This window comes from Lontra canadensis, unplaced genomic scaffold (genome assembly GCF_010015895.1).
Source record: "Lontra canadensis isolate GAN:19392208 unplaced genomic scaffold, GSC_riverotter_1.0 scaffold113, whole genome shotgun sequence".
In the NCBI taxonomy this organism is placed as follows: Eukaryota; Metazoa; Chordata; class Mammalia; order Carnivora; family Mustelidae; genus Lontra; species Lontra canadensis.
The window spans coordinates 6,140,985-6,159,661 of record NW_022631107.1 but is presented as its reverse complement, the minus strand read 5'-3'; the positions used below and the strand labels follow the sequence as shown (position 1 = coordinate 6,159,661).

Sequence of the window (18,677 nt, the reverse complement as noted above, 5' to 3'; positions counted from 1 at the left end):
AACTGTGGTTTGTGTGTGATAATGAGCTGTCAAGGTCAGTTCATCAATTGTAACAAATGCATCACTCTGGTGGGGATGTTGTTAACGGGAGAGGCTATGTAGGGAGACTAGGGGAAATCTCCATACCTTCCACTCAATATTGCTGTGAATCTAAAAAATAAAGTTTTTTAACAAAAAAAAAAAAAAAGTTTAACTTAAAAAGCCTATTTGTTGATGAGATTACAAAGGCCCTTAAGATCTGTTAGCTTTCTCTAGTTTGTACCTTTCTTGCCATTAGGTAGAACCACGTGACCAGTTATGGACTAGTTATGGCCACCATGGTTCAGTGGAAGTGACAGGTATCACTTCCAAGCTGAAGCAAGACCTTCCAGAACTCTCTTTTCTCTCTGGCTCAACAACTAGCAAATTCAAACCTGTGAATGTCCTGAGTGACAGTGGTGAGCAGAGACTCCCAGCTGACATATGGTCGACATGTAACAGAACAAATAATTCTTGCTTGTTCTAAACACTGAGATTTTAGGGTCATTTCCTCAGCAAAATCTAGTTTATCATGACTAATACAGTGATGACCGATACGTATTTTATTACATTTGCAAAACTGTCACTTCTCCCTACCCTACCCTCCTGTTCAGATGGTGCACTGAAGGAAACAAAGTTGGCCCAACCATAAATTCCAATCTTCATTCACAAATCTCTTTTAACATCTAAAAGAATGTAAGTTGATGGAAATTCTACACTTTTGGTCTTCTATTTTCCAGCATCTCAAAAATCCAAGGAGTCTCTCTTTCTTCCCCCATGAAGAACTCTCATATTCATGGCTGTCTATCACGCCATCTTGCGTCCACCTTCAAGCCGCACGTAGCCTCCCAGAGAGAAAGGTTCTTCTTCCTCCACAGTTACTTTTCTCCCAAGAATCCCAGCTTTTATCCCTTCCTCAGAAAGCACAGAGGAGAGCAATTCCAATCAAGTAAAAAGGCAGAAAATGGAAATATGTTTATCTCACTGTAAATCACCAACACCATTCCTGCTCTAGTTTGTGTCTCACATGCCATGTCTTGTTTTCTTTCTCCACTGGTTCAGAAACCAGGCAGGAAGCAGGAAGTTAAATTTTGGGGCCTCTCAAAACCCAACAAAGGCCAGCTGAATCCTCTCAGGAAGTTTCTGTGACAATAGTTCAATGATCACACATTATCCCTTTGTTGTGTAGGAGGGTCATGGGTGCTCTGATGATCTTGGAAAATAAGACGGTAACACCTTGGTACAGCCCTGTATGGCTCTCTTCCATCTATAACTCCTACCTGACACTGTTGGTTTTGCAAAGCAATCCAACCAAAGGTCTAATTTCCCACACCAGAGAAGTCAACACTTCCACAACCTGTGCAAACCCCCAGAGTAACCCAGTCTCTATGGCAGGTTTCCAACCAATTCTAGAAAGTCTCTCTCCCTCTGCACTGTCGGCTTGTTCTGTTCTTCTTATCTTCCCATCCAAACCTATCATATCTCTCTGCTGCATTGATACAAAAGGAAATGCACAACTACTTGAGAGTGAGCAAAAATTCATAGGAAAAATACCCTCTGCACCTCTCTGTGTAATGTCATATAATTTCTGGCTCTTCTGTCCTTCAACATACAACTGTCTTCTTCACAGGAGCTTTCTGGATGTGACAAATGCACAGTGCTCCGGAACAGAAGCTTTGATGGAGCCATAGCATTTACTTCCAAGATTTACTTCCATGATGACTGACTGATGACCACCCCTGCTCCCCCTGGTGTATGACGACTACTTTCAGGGTTATCAACAAAGGCAAGTGCTGGCATGAGGTTCAATCTACAGCTTTGTGATTATAAAAAGCAATCTGGAATCTTCTTTGATTCACTCATTTACTCATGAAATTCAGTGGGTCACCCTTTTGATGTAAGGCTGCTCAAAACTATCTTCTTTCTTTTCCAGGTCCATAGTATCTCTGGTCTGGAGAGCAGAACTAAATAACTGGTCCTCTTGCTTAAGGTCTCTACCCTCTGGTGCCACCACCATGGTGATCGCTGTGCAACACCAACACGACTGACCACCTGAGTGCCTGACAGCTGCTCGGCGGAGTGGGGAAGAGCGTGGGTGCTGGTGTCAAGTAAGAGCAAGGTTCAAGTCCTGACTTTGCCTCTAACAGGGCAAGTCCTTAATCCACTCCCCACTGTGCCTTCTTCACCTTGGATGAGGAGCAACAAGAGCACCTCCTCTGTAGGGTATAGGAGGACTGAGTGGACAAACGTAAGACTCTTAGCACAGTGTTTTGGCATCCAGTAATGCTCACTAGAAGTTTACTAATATTGTATGCCCTGAGCATTTGAGATTCTGCAAATTCTGGTCACAGCACGCCTCTGGATTACCAGTCCCACCTATCCACACAGGGGATGCAATGCCTCTCCGCAGAGATTCTCATTCTGCAGCTGCCCAGACACTGCTTGTCCACAAACTCCTCAGCTAGAATACCGGAACTTTATTTGTACCCCTCTCTACCATTCTCATCCCTAAGATGTAAAAAGAGTAGTCAGTGTCCTGTATTTTTGACAAAGCTTTCCATTAGGAGACAATACTCTCAAATTACCCATAGAGATGACACATTGCTTTCTGAAATCAGTACAATATTTTGATGTCTAATCATCTTCATCTGTTAGGAACAAAGATCATCTTTTCAAAGCTGAAATATGCGGCCACTTTTAATGGCCACATGTATCCTCTGCTCAGACTCACCAGAAGGGGGAGTGCCTGCATCAGGTAGGGAATTCCAGCACTGCCTGTCAAGCGGACAGTTCCTTGTTCCAGAATTCATAATATGGGGACACTTACATATGTATATTTATATATACAATACACAGTATATTTTTACACACACACACACAATTATCAGAAGATGGAGGCAGTTCATTCATACAGGTCTTCGTCCATACTTGTCATAACATAACCCATACTTATTATCACCAAGTTTACCAAACATACCAACCCATGTTTATTATTACCAAAAATTACCATGAATTTTTCCATGATTTGCACAGATCTAAATTCTAGTTACAGACTAGAGCACCTGAGTTACTTGACTCCAAGTTGTCAATGGTTCCTACCCATGCTCCCTTCCACACGTAACAGCCTACGCAGAGCAGAAACATCACGAGGATTAAGAGCACAGATCCTGAAGCCAGGCTGTCAGTATTCAAATCAGGACTCTGCCACTTGCCAGTCTGGGTAAGATGCTTAATCTCTCTGTGCCTCAGTTCCCTCATCTGTAAGATGGAAACAGCCATGGCTCTTATCTCCCAGTCACCATGAAGATTAAATGAGTCACCACGCACAAAGACTTAGAACTGCACCTGGTACACAGTGACTATTGTATGCATTCTGCTAGTTCTACTGTTATGACTCTGTAATCAGTCACAATCATCCTGGAGCACCAGCAAGTTTTCAGCAGTGGCACAGGAAAGGAAGAGGCAACACAATATTCAAAACAGAAATGATTACTTACTTACCCTAGATTTCACTTACAGAAACTCAGGGTGATTAAAACCCATAGGAAAATATATGGCTGTAATAACTGTGGGTGGTTCCCAGACAGCCATCCAGGGGACCCTGTGGTCAATGCCCAGCAAGATTGCTCTGCCCCCTGAAATGGTCCACTCGTACATTACATTGGTAACTCACACATTACCAATACTCTCACTTCACAACATGATTTCCACATTCCCTGCGGTAAGAATACTTTCTCGCTCCCATCATTCTTCCAAATGTCTACCCCTATTACCTGAGTTCATTTTTGTGGATGTCCACTATTTTTCTTTCCAGCTTCTGTGACTGCTTGGGGAAAATCTCAAACTCACTGATGTAATTCTCAGGATGCTCATCGGGATCAAAATCGCCGAGCTCAGCTGTAACCAGTGAAGAATAAGAGAAAGATTAAGAACAACAAGGCGAGGGTACTTGTGGAATGGTTCCTCCCACCCAAATGAGAGCTACCAGGAGCTCACCCAACAAAATGTGTTTGTATCCATGGGAAGACCAAGGCCTGAGTGACTAGAAGCCCATATTCTAACTCAATTTAGCCATAGGATCTTGGGCACTTGCCAGCCTCTTCGAGGCTTGTTTTCTTCATCTATATAATAAAGGAATTTAAAGAGTTGTTTTGCAATGGGGAACTACTGGCCTTTGAGGGGGCTAAACAATTCTTTATCATTTCAGACCTTCCAAGACATGTCAGGGCACTTATCACCCTACCTCTCAGGTACTAAGTGTTAGTGGCACACCTAGTCATTGTGACCAACACAGATGGCCCCCAGTATTTCCAAACATTCCCCAGGATGCTAGTGGGAAATCACTGGCTATCCCTCAAGGTTCCTTCCATAGCTAATTTTCTGAGTCTAGGAGTTCTATGGCCAGAGCTGCCTGCTCTGAGATTCATACAAGTATGGTGCAACCAATTAAAAAAAAATCACAATATGAAGGCACCCAAAAAGACTGCACTTAAAAATAAGTGAAATGCTCTTCAGATTAAAGAGTGTAAATCTAAGCCTGGGCAAGTGCACCAGATGAAGGTTGTTGCTGGGTTGTAATACAGAGTCCCTGCAAAGGGTCTTTAAGGGCAAAAAGAAATGCTGGCATATCTCTAAGCTCCCAGAGGGTCTAGGAGAGGAAGGACCTAGAATGTGCATCAACCACAGCTGGGAACAGCAAAGGTGATGTTCTGGCCATGGGGAAAATTACTAATTGCACAAGCCTGCTAAGGAAAATGGGCCAGAAGGGGCAAGTGTCTCAGGCAGAAATGGCCCTGGAAAGAAGACTAAAAGAGGGTGGGAAAATTGTATTAGAAGAACTTGATCACCAACATGACTCTGCAGTAGATAAAAATCAATATGCCTGAACACATCTGCAAAATCACATCCAACTCTGTAATTTGTATCCACTGTCCTATCATTGTTGAATCATCTAATGACTACAAAAAGACAAAACTGGGAGGAAAGCAAAGCTCTTTAAAGCTTTGTAATAGAATTCAAATTACAGAGTTCTTAAAACTACCTAAAGTATATATCCCACATGAGGATGGACTTTTAAAAATTTTAAAAGACCCAAAATAGGGGTTAAGCATCTGCCTTCAGCTCAGGTCATGATCCCAGGGTCCTGGGATTGAGCCCCACATCGGGCTCCCTGCTCAGCAGGGAGCCTGCTTCTCCCTCTCTTGCTTCCCTTGCTTGTGTCCCTCTCTCACTATGTCTCTCTCTGTCAAATAAATAAATAAAATCTTAAAAAAAAAAATAAGACCCCAAATACCATCAACCATATGAGGGAAAGTAATCAAATCAAATTAAAATACTTCTATTCATTAAAGGTATCACAGTCGCCAAAATAACAGACCACAAATTGAAAGAATATATTTGCAAAGTGACAAGAGCTGATATCTAGAATAAAGAAGAAATCCCTACCAATCCATAAGAAGATAGGGAGGAAGACCAACAGGAAGATGGTCAGAGGATACAAACAGCCAATACAGAGAGATGCTCAAACTCATCAGTAGTCAGAACTATGGAAACCAAAACAAGACATCACTTTACACCAAGATTGGCAAAATGTTTAAGAAGTGGGATGAGTCTATGTCTCGGTAGAGATATGAAGAAATGGAAATATGTGTATACTTCTTTTTTGTAAGATTGATTGATTGATTTGACAGAGAGAGAGATCACAAGTAGGCAGGGAGGCAGGCAGAGAGAGAGAGGGGGAAGCAGGCTCCCTGCTGAGCGAGAGTCCGATGTGGGACTTGATTCCAGGACCCTGAGATCATGACTTGAGCCGAAGGTAGAGGCTTAACCCCCTGAGCCACCCAGGTGCCCCAATACGTGTTCACCTCTAGAGGATCCTTGATGTACACAGCTCTTCCAAAGAGCAAGCTGGGTATATTTAGTCAAATATTATAAATGAGCAATCCCACTTTTGGGCATATATCTGGGAAAACTAAGTACAAGAAAGGATATGAAGGCAACTTGTGTGTTCATTGTTGGTAGGAGCAGTAAATGTGAGCCATGTACCCTACCAGATACTCTGTAGCAATTAAAAGCAATCGACGGAAACCCAAGAACCTGAATAGATACCCAAAACAGTGTTTTGAGCATGAGATTAAAATGAGTTTTATAGCCCCATTTAATTTATAAAACTTAGAAATGTATATACACAAAACAATGTAATCATTAATAAGGATGTATGCAAAGTTGAAGATCTGTGTGAACCCCGTCATTGCCTTTAGCGAAGGAAATGGAGAATAATGAAAAGGAAAATCAACCAATCAATCAATCAACTGATGGACCCAAAGGGACCAGTGAAGAGAATAAGCCATCAACTGATGATTAACTCGAGTTTCAAAAAATACACACATAACACACCAATGCCCATACCCACACATACGTATCACCCTGTAAGTGGGCTGGACCTGAAAATTTAAGAGACGGTATAACTGGATGCCTCCATCTTCCATAGAGAATGGACCACCAATACAAAATTGGGTCACTTTCGATGCAAATGTCAGCCTGCATGGTGGTTGGTAAGGGAAGGCTTTGTTTGGTGCTGGTGGTGGGGCAGGAGGAGGAGGGGGGCTCTTTCCATGAAAACTTGTGAAATAAAATGAACTTGTACTGCTAAATGCTGCAAATGAATAGCTTGGAAAATGCCAGAAAACTAAGAGAAGAAATGCCATGGAACCCTGCACTCAGTGGCGCCATGTGCCCTGCTTTTTTGTTGCCTAAAGTTGGTCTTTAACTGACTTCACCTGAAGCAAAAGACAGGTCATAAATGATTCAGGACTTGTAACTATTCAGACTATCAGGAGGAGTTGGATATGCGAAGGTAGAGTTGTGACAAATGCGCCTCAGACAGCGTGTAATCTGAAACAGGCCCTAGAGTGTTTCTAAGGGAGTTTAACTGTCAGAAAAATCGGAAGAGTTGAAGCAGAAGGATGATTCTATGGGGTGATGGTAGGTACAAAGGGCAAGCTTGGCAATGCGTTTACCCTGGTTCAGAGATGACTCGTTCCAGAAGAACACAAGAGATGGGATGCTCCAGGGTCAGCTCCTCCAGGAGCCTTCCCTGACCACCCTCGCTGGGTCAGGAACCCTCCTGAGGTCACAGCAGGGACCTGGGGGTCGCTCTGTTGAGCCACTCACACATCCTCACACTGCCTGTTTACTTGGGTCTCTCCCCTGTCCTCCCTCCCAACCAGGGACTTCCTAATGCAGTGCCTGTCACCTAGCAGCTGCTCCATACATGTTCAGAGAACATGAACAAATAAATGGAGAAGGGAGGGAACCAGCCACTCTTTCCCAGCACACAGTGGTGCGATGTCGGGAAACGCCCAGGCTCACTTGACATCATTACTGGAGAACTTCCCACGTGCCAGACACAGGCATACTATGGTGAACCACCCCCCCCCATGATTCTAGTTCCTAGAATTCAGATTCTACAACGAGAGAATGCCTAAGAAGTCCCCAAACAACTCAAAGACATAATTTCAGACAGAAGCGCTTAAAAGATGACAAAACAGGGGTAGGAGACAGAATGGGGTACAGGAGAAAGGCTACTTTAGTAAGCCCAGGAAGACTTCTCAGAGGAAGGGATATCTGAACCGAGTTCAAATTCAGTTCTGAGTATCTGGTACACACCAGGCAGAGGAGGTAAAAATGACAATCCCACTATGTTGTGGTTCTATAGAAGGAACGGGAAAGATGCTATTTTCACCAAGAAAAGAAGTAAATAGATCCCTCAGGTTTGGGGTACGTATGCTGCAATTTGTATTATGGAAAAAACGCATTGCACGTACTAAATTCGCTGGCTGTATTCAGTATCTACAAGTAGCAACAGTCTGTGTTTTCTCTATAGAGAATATTCTGAGGTTGCACACACACTCCTGCAGAGGGCGCTAGTGAGTCAGAAGCCGCTGAAAAGCCTGCTTTCTAGTCTTTCCCTCCACATTCCCTCTCTCTCTCTCTCCCAGTAAGCATAAACAGGTCCAACAAAGCAGATCTTTATCTGCATTTGTAATGATCTTTAGAGTTGCTGAAAGATCATCCCAAACACCAGAGAACATCATAAATCCAGCGTTTATCGGATCTGCTATGAACGGCCCGCGGACACTGCTGTATCTTAGAGCCGAAGGGTCCTTTCGAGGTCTGCCAGTCTGTTTCCAGCTTTGTGTGTTCTCAGGGATAATAGTGTCATGGGCCCTGATAGTCCAGGGGGAGACCTGGTGGCTTTATTGAAAACATAAAAAAGGATGGCGAGTTTCCCGTTACAGAGCCCTACTGAGCTTGTCCTTGGAGACTTGACCGTGATTCGCTAATGCCTAAATGTGCTCTGAAATGCTCATGTGCTGGTCTGGTGCTTGGATTAGTATTGATCTGCTTTTCCCATACGGAGGACAGTGCATCCTAATCAGGAATTCGCAGCCTTGCAGGGAAAGGCAGACTGGGTTTTAACATCCTTTCCTTAGCTCTGCTGTTAAGAGAGATGCTTTTGGGAGGCACATACGCCACCGCGGGGCAGATGGAAGGACCATTTCTCATCACTGTATCACTGTAGTTCTGACTTTAAAGTTGAATATCTCCAAGGGTTTTGACACCTCTGCCAACATCCGCTGTGCAGCACTGGATCAATCCCAGGGGAGGGGGAGAACACCACAGACACTCTCTTCAGAATTCTCAGAAAGCACACACACCCAGAAACAGGGCCCAAGGAACTATTTCACGGCATGGGGCACCCCACGGGGTCAGTGATGGGTGACAGTGAAACCCCAGGAGAACCATGGGTGTCTCTCTTCAGCTATGAACGAAGCTTGGAATTGTGAAGGCAGACAATGGTCATGATCTGCTTATGACCCATTGTAATCTCCTACGTTATTCCAGACCCTTCATAAAGAGGACATGCTCACTTGATAACTGTCCTTCTCCCTCTCCCTTCCTTCTGCCTCCCTCCACCTCCCTACCTCTCCTCTCCATCTCCCTTCCTCTCTTCATCTCCCCTCCCTTCTCCTCCGCTTCTCTCATAAACACGTCATTAGCAGTCACACCACAGAAGGCTGGATCACCTGGGTCCCTCCAAATAAGACTTGCAGCCAGCTGCCTCCCAGCTGGCCAAGGGGAACAGAACACCTGAGTCATTCGGGTCCTCGACCCAGCCCCATGGCTCTGCACCACGTTGGGCCCAGGAGACCACCTTTCAGGTGTTTTTGTTTTTTTTTTTTTCTTACAGGTAGAAACATCCAGAAACCAACACCTGGGTCATATGTGTTCACTGTTTCCCAATGCCCCACCCCCTGGGGCTGGTTCAACCCTGAAAAATAAGTCTTGTGGAATCTTCACAGAGCAGTGAAGGAGGCATGCTATCCCATTTGATATACGCTTAAAGAGCTGAGACAGTTTGTGCTGAGATGGCCAGTGGATTCTATAATTTATGTGTGAGTATTTTTAATTATTTTAAGTGTTTTTAAAGAATAAATATAATTTATACATGTAAACACTTGGACATTTCATTTCAAACTGTTTGACACCTACCTCCCTGGACAGACTTTTCCCCCTCACTATACCCAACAGACTCCACGCTTGGCAATCAGAGCTCTGAGCACAGAACACTCCACTGCCCCTCAGAGGAGTGGGCGGCTGCAGCCACACTTACCTTGAACGATACAGGCACCCAGGTAGGCAGCATCTGAAAAGGAGCAGAGCAGTCGACCATGGAAAATATCTCTTTTAATCTGCAGGTACAAAAGATACCTGCAACACAAAATGAGTGAGAGTCAGCGGAAGTCTTGGCGGAGGCCTGGAAGAAGTGGGAGGATTGTTCATGCTCTACCCGCCCACTCTACTTAGCTCCCGGGAGCAGTCGAGCCACACCCAGCCCCTCGGAGGGCAAGCAGATGAAAACGAGGGGCCCTCGGGATTCAGGAAATCTGATGTGACTATGACCGTGACCATGGCAGCTTCTATAGCTGGGCAGTGGGCCCTCCTTAAAGACATGAGGAAGAGGAAAGCCACAGGGCCCAGCGGCCAGGGTTCCTGGAAGGAACTCCCACATGGTGACCACCACCGACCCACCCCCCCAACAGGTACAGGTGCCCACACTCTGTGTGAAATGAAGAGTACGAGAAGGGACTCATTCGGTATCTGGAGAGGAGTCTCAGCAGCAGACAGACTCACATTCATCAATCTCAAAAGGACTTGTTTATGAGCCCAGAAAGTCCATTTATTCACAACTAGAGCTGTCCTCTGGTTCATGCGCTGTCCCCCATTCCAGGGATGGCAAACTCAGATGCCCGCGGAGCCAGGCAAACCTGATTATGATGTAAACGGGCCAGTCGAAGGGGGTCCCCAATTCTGGGCGCTGGGTCATCTAAAGCACACTGGACACAGTGAAGTATTAGGGGCTCACTGCCGTTTCCATCTGATGACTCTCTATCTCATACCTGCTTTATGCTTGACTCTCTATCTCATACCTGCTTTATGCTGTATACTGGGCTCTGGGGACACTGCAGAGGTTCAACTGACAGACACCCCCTTGCCCGACTTGGTATGGAATTGTTTGCAGGGCACAAAGGCAGTCCCTCAGAAATCTCTCGCCCAGAGTCTGGTACACAATTTGCCAGAGAAACAGCATGACACTTTGTAGGTAAGGACCCTAAGAGCTCCGTACATGACAGCCTTGCACACCAGTGTGAGCCCGTGAATGACGCAGAGATCCTGTGAGAACGTGGAGTGTGATTCAGTAGATCAGGGTGGGGCATCAGAGTCCATATTTCTAATAAGTATTTCTAATGCTGAGGCTTGTGCTGCTGACCCGTGGTCCACACGTTGAGTACCAAAGTTCCAAACCAGTGGTTCTCAGCACTGATTGCAAACTAGAACCACCCAGGGAGCTTTTCCAAAAATAAAAAAAAAAAAAAAAAAAAAAAAAGCTGTAGACCCTGCCTCCAAATCCAATTAAATTGGGAAAAAAATGCATAAATTTTCATACAGCATTATTCATAATACTAAAAAAAGTAGAAAAATCCAAATGCCCATCAACTGATGAACGGATAAAAGAAAGTGGAACAGGAACGCACTGGAATATTATTCAGCCACGAAGAAGGATGAAGTACGGATCCACGCACAGCAGGAACGAGCCTTGAAAACAGTGCGCTAAGTGGAAAGAAGCCAGACATAAAAGGCCACATACTATATAGTTCTATTCGCATGAGATGTCAAAAATGGAGAAATCTAGAGAGACACAGAGTAGGTTAATGGCTGTTGGGGGAGTGAGAAGGAGGGGAAACAAGGAATGACTGGATGAGTACTGGCTGATAAAAATGTTCTTGGATTAGATTGTGGCAATGATGGCACAACTTTGTGAACACACGAAACCCACTGAGGTGTACACAGCAGGATCTACCAAAAGAAGTTGATACTTTTGACAATAAACTTTCTGGGAGTAGTTCTCAAATTTTGACATGATCTAAAATTACCTGGAAGCCTCATGAAAATTCAGATTGCTGAGCCCTGTCCCAGGTCTAGAAAAGGGGCCAGGTTCCCAGGTGCTGTACCTGCTGGTCTGGAGACCTGACTTTGAGGCCCACAGCCTTTCAGGCCACAACCATTCAGATAACCAAGGTCACACAAATCGGATCAAATCTTCCCCTTTTTAAAGGCTACACACTTCCAGGCCGAATGCCACAAAGTTTCTTGTTTACTTATTCAATGTTACCCAATGAACATGAAGCATTCCTTTCCATTTTTGATGAGTTGAGTAGTGAAAAATAGTTTCAAATAGCTATGTACTGATGAATCAGAGGTTTGGATTCTCATCTCAGAATTCTGAAATTAAGTTTGACAGAAGCTTCCAGAGGCAAGAAAATCTGCTTTCATAACACTGGAGCTTGGGTTCTTGGGATCAGCGATCTCTAGAGATAATCATGGATTACTGTGCGTTTGACAAAATCCACTGAGCCTTAGAAATAGCATCAGGCTCAGATATTTTTTAATATAATAGCCACCAAAAATAATAATAATGCATCTCCTTTTAGCATCATTCCTGTATGAAAAGATTAAGCAACAAAAGCACAAGAGGATCTGGGACATACATTCTTGGGCCACTATTAACAATACGGCTTCTCTGGGTGCCTGGGTGACTCAGTCATTAAGCGTCTGCCTTCAGCTCAGGTCATGATCCCAGGGTCCTGGGCTCAAGCCCTGCATCAGGCTTCCTGCTCAGCAGGAAGCCTACTTCTCCCTCTCCCACTCCCCCTGCTTGTATTCTCTTCCTCACTGTCTCTTTCTCCAGCAAATAAATAAAATTAAAAAAAAAAAATACTGCTTCTCTATCCAACATGAACTTAAAGACAGTTCTCACAACAAAAAAAAAAAAAAAAGAAGAAGAAGAAGACTTTTATTACATTCAATTGTATGCAGCATTTACAAAAGCCCTAGAGATCTAAAGGATTATAAAAAGACTGCGTAAATGGAGAGATAAATGAAGGACAAAAAGTGATCTCAAATACCCCTCTTTAATGAGTATTTGTTGTTTTACTGTTTCCTACCTGCCTTTAATCCCCAAAGTTTCTTTACCCCTAAGCATGGTCATGAATGTGATCTTAAATTCTCATGTAGCAAATTCTCCTTAAACTTTAATTTTACAACAAAATAACAAGTTATCAAAAGAAAAATGAAACTTTTTTTAGAATGCAACTTTTTTAAAAATTTAAATTCATTTAGCCAGCATGTAGTACATCATTAGTTTTTGATGTAGTGTTCAATGATTTATTAGTTGTGTATAACACCCAGTGCTCATCACATCAGGTGCCTTCCTTAATACGCATCACTCGGTGACCCCGTGCCCCCACCCACTTCCTTTTCCCCAATTCTCGGTTTATTTCCCAGAGTCAAGAGTCTCTCATGGTTTGTCTCTCCCTTGCTGATTTCAAGTTAGGGTTTAAACCATAAGTACTGGAGGCAGGCCACACTTTCTAGATTGGCTTTGAATTCTAAGGATTGTATTGACTATGAAAAGTCCATTTCTATCTGTGCAAGGACAGAAGATTCTCTTACTTTCCTGTGGAGACACAAAAATGTTCACAACCTTCCACTCTTCATACCTCAGCTAGTCAGTCAAATGCAGGGAAATGCTAGCAAACTCAATTGAGAAGAATTGGACCGGAGTTATTAACTAACACTTCGTATTCTTCTACTTCTAAATGGGACTTTTCTCAACAACAAAAGAGCCATCCTTAACTTGTATCCTGACACATATCCAATTTTTATCCTCCAGACAACATTATAAAGAGAACATATGATAAAAGTGAGCCATTTTGACATCTGACTAAATAATGCCCAGAACTAGTATTTGATTTAATCTTTCTAATTACATTATCGGCACCCAGAGGGCAAGACAAACTTTTATTTATTTATTTATTTATTTATTTATTTATTTTGGTATTTCATGCAGCCCCTGCCACATATCACATGATCCCACTGACACGAAATCTCCAGAATCAGCAAAATAAATGAGTGGATGAGCGGCTTCCAGGGGCTGGGGGGAAGGAGAGTGAGTAGCAACTGTCGACGGATGAGTGTGGGGGTCCTCTTCGGTGACGAGAAAATGTTTCGGAATGAGATACTGGTGATAGTCACCCAACAATGTGAATGTTCTTAATGACACTGAGTTGTACACTTGGAAGTGGTGAAATTAGGTTCTGTGAATTCTACCTTAATATCTTTAAAACGCAGGTCAAGTTGCAAAATGCCCACCACCATTTATAATGTCCATTATTTTTGTGTGCCTCATGTCCACCTGCCCCCATCCCCAAGCACAAAGCTCACTAATGGCTGTGTACAAACTAACAATAGAGAAGGGCACCATCTGCTCCCTCACAAGGTCACCTCGGTGCCACAGGGGTCAAGCTTTACTGGGGACTCATGAATAAGGAGAAAGCAAAATAGCCAATAAGCCAAAATGCATCCCCTTGCATCTCTGATGCATTCGGACCTACAATGATTATTTTGAGAGCTGATCGTGCACAGTGACTTTTGTCACCTAATCAGAATCTCGTCAAGAACTAAGCACTATCGACTTCCTGGGACCCTTCTCAGCTGCACAGGCTGGGACTGTCCTCAAAAGCAAAACCCCAGGACAAGGACTGAATATGGCCCCAGCCCAGGAAGGCCAGAAGGGAGGAGAGTGGAGAATTGGAAAATTCCCAGTCAGCCTAAGAAGAGTTTACAAGTGCAGAGAAAACAGCCCCACGGCTGGCCACTCTGCAAGAGGAATGCGGGGTGACAAACAGCTCATCCTCTTCAGTGATTGTTTCCCTTCCAGAACAGCTCAGATCCAAAAGATTGTCCCTAGGGGCTGCACTAGCTATGAATTCACCCGGATCGTAAAGACAGTCGTCTTCTGTCTATTTTTAGCACTCCACTGTCAGATGTTTTCAGAGAATACCTCCTCCTTATAACCACCGCTTTTTTTGTGTGCAGTTAATTACACTCCCAATGACAACTGTTTGAAAAATCCCAAGACAATTAAGCGCAAGAGAAATATTCCAAACCAGAATGCCAAACTGGGTGTCGGCTTCGTGGAGATGTGCTGCTCTAGATGGGAGGCGCGTCTAGCCTGGGAGGACTCTGGCTGGTTAAAGGTGCGGGTTAAACGTACAAACAAATGGAAAATACCTTGTGAGCTCTTCTTTAATCTTCAAGGGTTCGTGTGGGTAGAATTTCACTCTAAAGCACATGGTGTATGGTGGATGAGCTGAAACATCATAAAAAAAAAAAAAAAAGGCATGAGAAAAGCAGCAAAAGACCAGGGACTCCAACACACAGGAAAGTCAGCTGTGAAGTTACAGCCTAGCCTTGGGGGGCTGGGGACAGGGGAGAAAGGGATTTTTCTGGAGGAAGCAGATCTTATTATGCCCAAGGAAACAAAGCCACAGTGACAACTAAAGAAAATGCTTGACAGGACGCCCAAAGCCAATGCGGGACATGGGCAACCTAGTCAGTTAGCACAACTTTCCACGTCACATTCTTGCCAGGTCATAGCTTCAAACAGCGTTTTTTCCTCCCGGTTCTTCCCACCTGTTTGTGACAGATAAATTGCTCGCTGTGGTCTGGGCCCTAGTGAGATATTTTTCAGACTGTGAGGTGGAAAAATGCCACTGCACCTGACTAGTTTTCCCAAAACAATGGTGCTTTTGAACTGAAATCGCAGTTTTAAAAATGGAGTCAGCCATGCACAGATCCTACTTTGTATATATTTTTAGTATTGTTTGAGTATTATCTGTAAGGCAGTCACTATGAAAACAAACACTTCTATAACTTCCTGATTTGTATGAATCAAGATGGCACTATGCAGAATGAAGTCCTGATTGAGGTTCATGATTCTAGAATGTTCTAAGTGCATTAAATATCTGGTACTGAAGGACCACCTAAGTGGATTCTATAGGACTTCTGATACCCTTAATTATAGAAAGTGTTGACTTACAATGTTGATCTAATAAATGCACACAAGTGTAGTAAGATGCATTCAAATTTGAATAGCATATAAAATGAACACCTTAAGGTGAAAGAAATACGATAGTTAGTATTATTATTTCTATGGCTCTTAGACTCTCGCTCATGTTTTGCCTTTGTTTCAGTACAGCTACTTGATATCAACTCCAAGTCTATGTCTAAATGCTTAAATGAAACAGTACCCTATACTTGCCCAAATCCTCTTTCATAGCAAGGAGGGGTTAAATCCCCAGCCATCTCTATAATGCCTGGGGCTATTCTGTATGTAGACAAAATCTTTATGTGGAAAGAACTATCAGCATTAAATATGAATGCATAATGAGTATAATTTAATATGGAAAACAGTTCTCAAAAATAATTTGAAAGAAAGCATCCAAATCACAGGAAAACACAAGCATCTTTCTGGCCATCTCAGCAGAGAAAAACTGATTATACACATACGCCCACACACGCAGATGTCAGAACTCTTTCCATTCAATGCCCTACTTCTCCACCAGGAACTAGCAAATTTTTTAACTGAGTTGGATGCTCCTAACCCACCCCTGTGTTCCCTAGATTTAAGGAAACATTTTTCTGGAGCACTAGAAGAAAATAAACACCATCTATACAGGAAAAAAAAAAAAAAAACAACCCCAAAGAAAAAAATAGCAGTGATTCTCAAGTCATTCATCTTTCATGATATCTAGAATTTCAGTTTTGACTCAAAATATTTACTCTTTATACATTTTCTAAATTTCTTGTAATTTGTTTAGGTCATCACGTTTAAAGGATTAAACCTAATGTTTTTTATTACAAAATCTCTGGATTGTTCTTAGTAGAAAGTTTAAGACTGTTTTTATAAGAGAAGAATAGAGCAAAAAATGGAAAAAACATAAAAAAGAAAATTTTTTCTTCTTCTACTGGTCTTTAAAATTAGTACATGTTTAAGCACAATCAATGACGATGATTGATCAATAATAGTAGACAAATGTTAAGAGTGATGGACAGACAGATGGATAGATGGATGGACATATGACAGGTAGATAGACGGAGACACAGATGGGTAGGCAGACAGATGAATGGAAAAACCACCCTCTTTTACTTTTTTTTACTTTGTCTCTATTCCTGTCCCTCCGTCCCTTGGGTCCCCACCAAGCTTACCCCAAACTCCCCTACTACCATCAACAACTTCATCAATATTCTTCGACCCTTTTTGCCAAACTCACACAAATCCTTGCCAATATGATTACATATGTGAGGGATTTTTTTTTTTTACAATTGATTCTCACAAAATGAGATCACACTACATACGTTTCTCTTGCTTTTCTCACTTAACTCTCTATTCTGCTCATCCCTCAGGGACAATAGTCATAGATCTAACTCATTGTCGCTACTAACTGCATTGTAATTTATATTATGGATACAGCAGAATGTATTCTGTACTTCTTCTAATTATCATTCAGATTGTTTCCACATTTCTGCAATACAATTTGATTTATAATGGCCTTGTGCACATGTCATTAAATATTTGTATTTTTTATTTCTATAATACAAACTTCCAATATTTGAATTTTGGGGTCAATGGGTATGGGCAAATGTTGTAAAGGGAGCTGAAAAATAATGGAGGGTGTGGGGGTCCCGTGAGCGGGGCCGCCATTGCACAGGGAGCAGGGCCATGGAGAAGCTCAGCAGGAGAGGGAGGAGGGATCCTGAGCGGCCAGGACAAGGAGAGAAGCAGGGCTGACTGCACAGGTCCTAGTTGCCACCTCCCTCTGTTTCAACACCAGGCTGAAGTGGTTCATTGTCTACTTCGTGTGTGGCATTTCCTTCCTTATCCTTGGGACCGGACTGCTGCGGCTTCCTGGTGGCATGAAGTTTTTTGCACCGTTGTATACACTTGGAAATCTTGCTGCGCTAGCCAGTACTTGCTGCACTAGCCAGTACAGAACCCAAGAAGCAACTGAAGAAAATGTTTGAAGCAACAAGATCGCCTGCAACAATGATGATGCTTTTGCATTTCATATTTACCTTGTGCCCTGCTGTTTGATGGCATGAGAAGGGCCTGGCCTTATTATTCTGCATATTGCAGTTCTTGTCCATGACCTGGTAGAGCCTGTCATACATCCCATATGCGAGGATGCAGTAATTAAATGCGGTCTTCTCTTTTACACTGAAATTCAGAAACTCTTTGAAAAGAGCACTGGAAAGGCGACTTTCTGTTTTTGGTAAAGTATGCTTTTCCAGATGTAATCATCACTCCCCAAACTGACACGACAGGTAAAGACCATTTTGTGCACTGATGGGAACTACATGATTGATTAAACTGTTAAGTAGTAAAACAAGATAAAAACCAAAGGGAGCTAAAATATAAAAACCCACTGAAGGCAACCTGGGGAAAGAAGGATCACAGAAGATGGTCCCAAACTACAGGTGTCATCTGCTTGTCCTCTTGGTCAGCATATCTGCTTACTGTGCCCTAGGTTGGCTACGAGAGGTATCTGAGCTCCTTGGCTACAAGTCAGGACTCCCATTCTGCCTAAAGAATCAGGCGCTGAGACAGACAGCTCCTCGGGGCAGCCATCTTGGAAAATGCCTTACCCACCTTCTAACCACACATCTAAGCCCAGAGTTTCCAGAATGGTCTCATGCTTCTCCCATATGCAAAGCCCTTCCATCACTTGAAGGAAGCTCTTAAACAGCACTTACAGTCCTTCTGATTCTTCTCTATAATAATAAACGTCCTCCATCCCGTCAACTGCTCCTCACATGAAACAGTTTTGAGTGCTCTCATTCTGGGTATATTCTGGTCTCTGTCTCCTCAAGCCCAAGGCCCCAGGGGTTGCCACATCCACTCAGGTGAGGGAATCATCGCCAGCCTCAGTTTGGACATAATTGTTGCTCTCCCTCAAGAACTTAATCTCAGTGTGATTCACTCTGAGTTTATAATAAACCAACGCTCTTAACCCTTTTCATATATGCAGTTGCTAAGTTACATAGAAAGTCACATCTGACATCTCTTTCCGTTTTTCTAGGATGTGATCATGGGAGAAATTAATACACAGTATTAGGGGTAGACTCATCACTAGACCCATTATCAGAGAAGAGAGGAGAGGAGGCAGCAGAAAGAGAACTTAGAAAGAGGCACT

At 43.2% G+C, this 18,677-nt stretch overlaps 1 protein-coding gene across 2 annotated transcripts in view; it reads right to left on the bottom strand.

Moving 5' to 3' along the window:
- Positions 1-18,677, bottom strand: part of FRMD3 (FERM domain containing 3) — a 302,093-nt gene that overhangs the window by 105,282 nt on the left and 178,134 nt on the right. For both annotated transcript variants that reach the window (XM_032840452.1, XM_032840453.1), the window contains exons 4-6: positions 14,716-14,794; positions 9,695-9,792; positions 3,792-3,915 (exon numbers count right to left, since the gene is read on the bottom strand). In XM_032840452.1, coding sequence (XP_032696343.1) covers positions 3,792-3,915; positions 9,695-9,792; positions 14,716-14,794 — 301 coding nt within the window. The remainder of the gene's footprint in view (positions 1-3,791; positions 3,916-9,694; positions 9,793-14,715; positions 14,795-18,677) is intronic.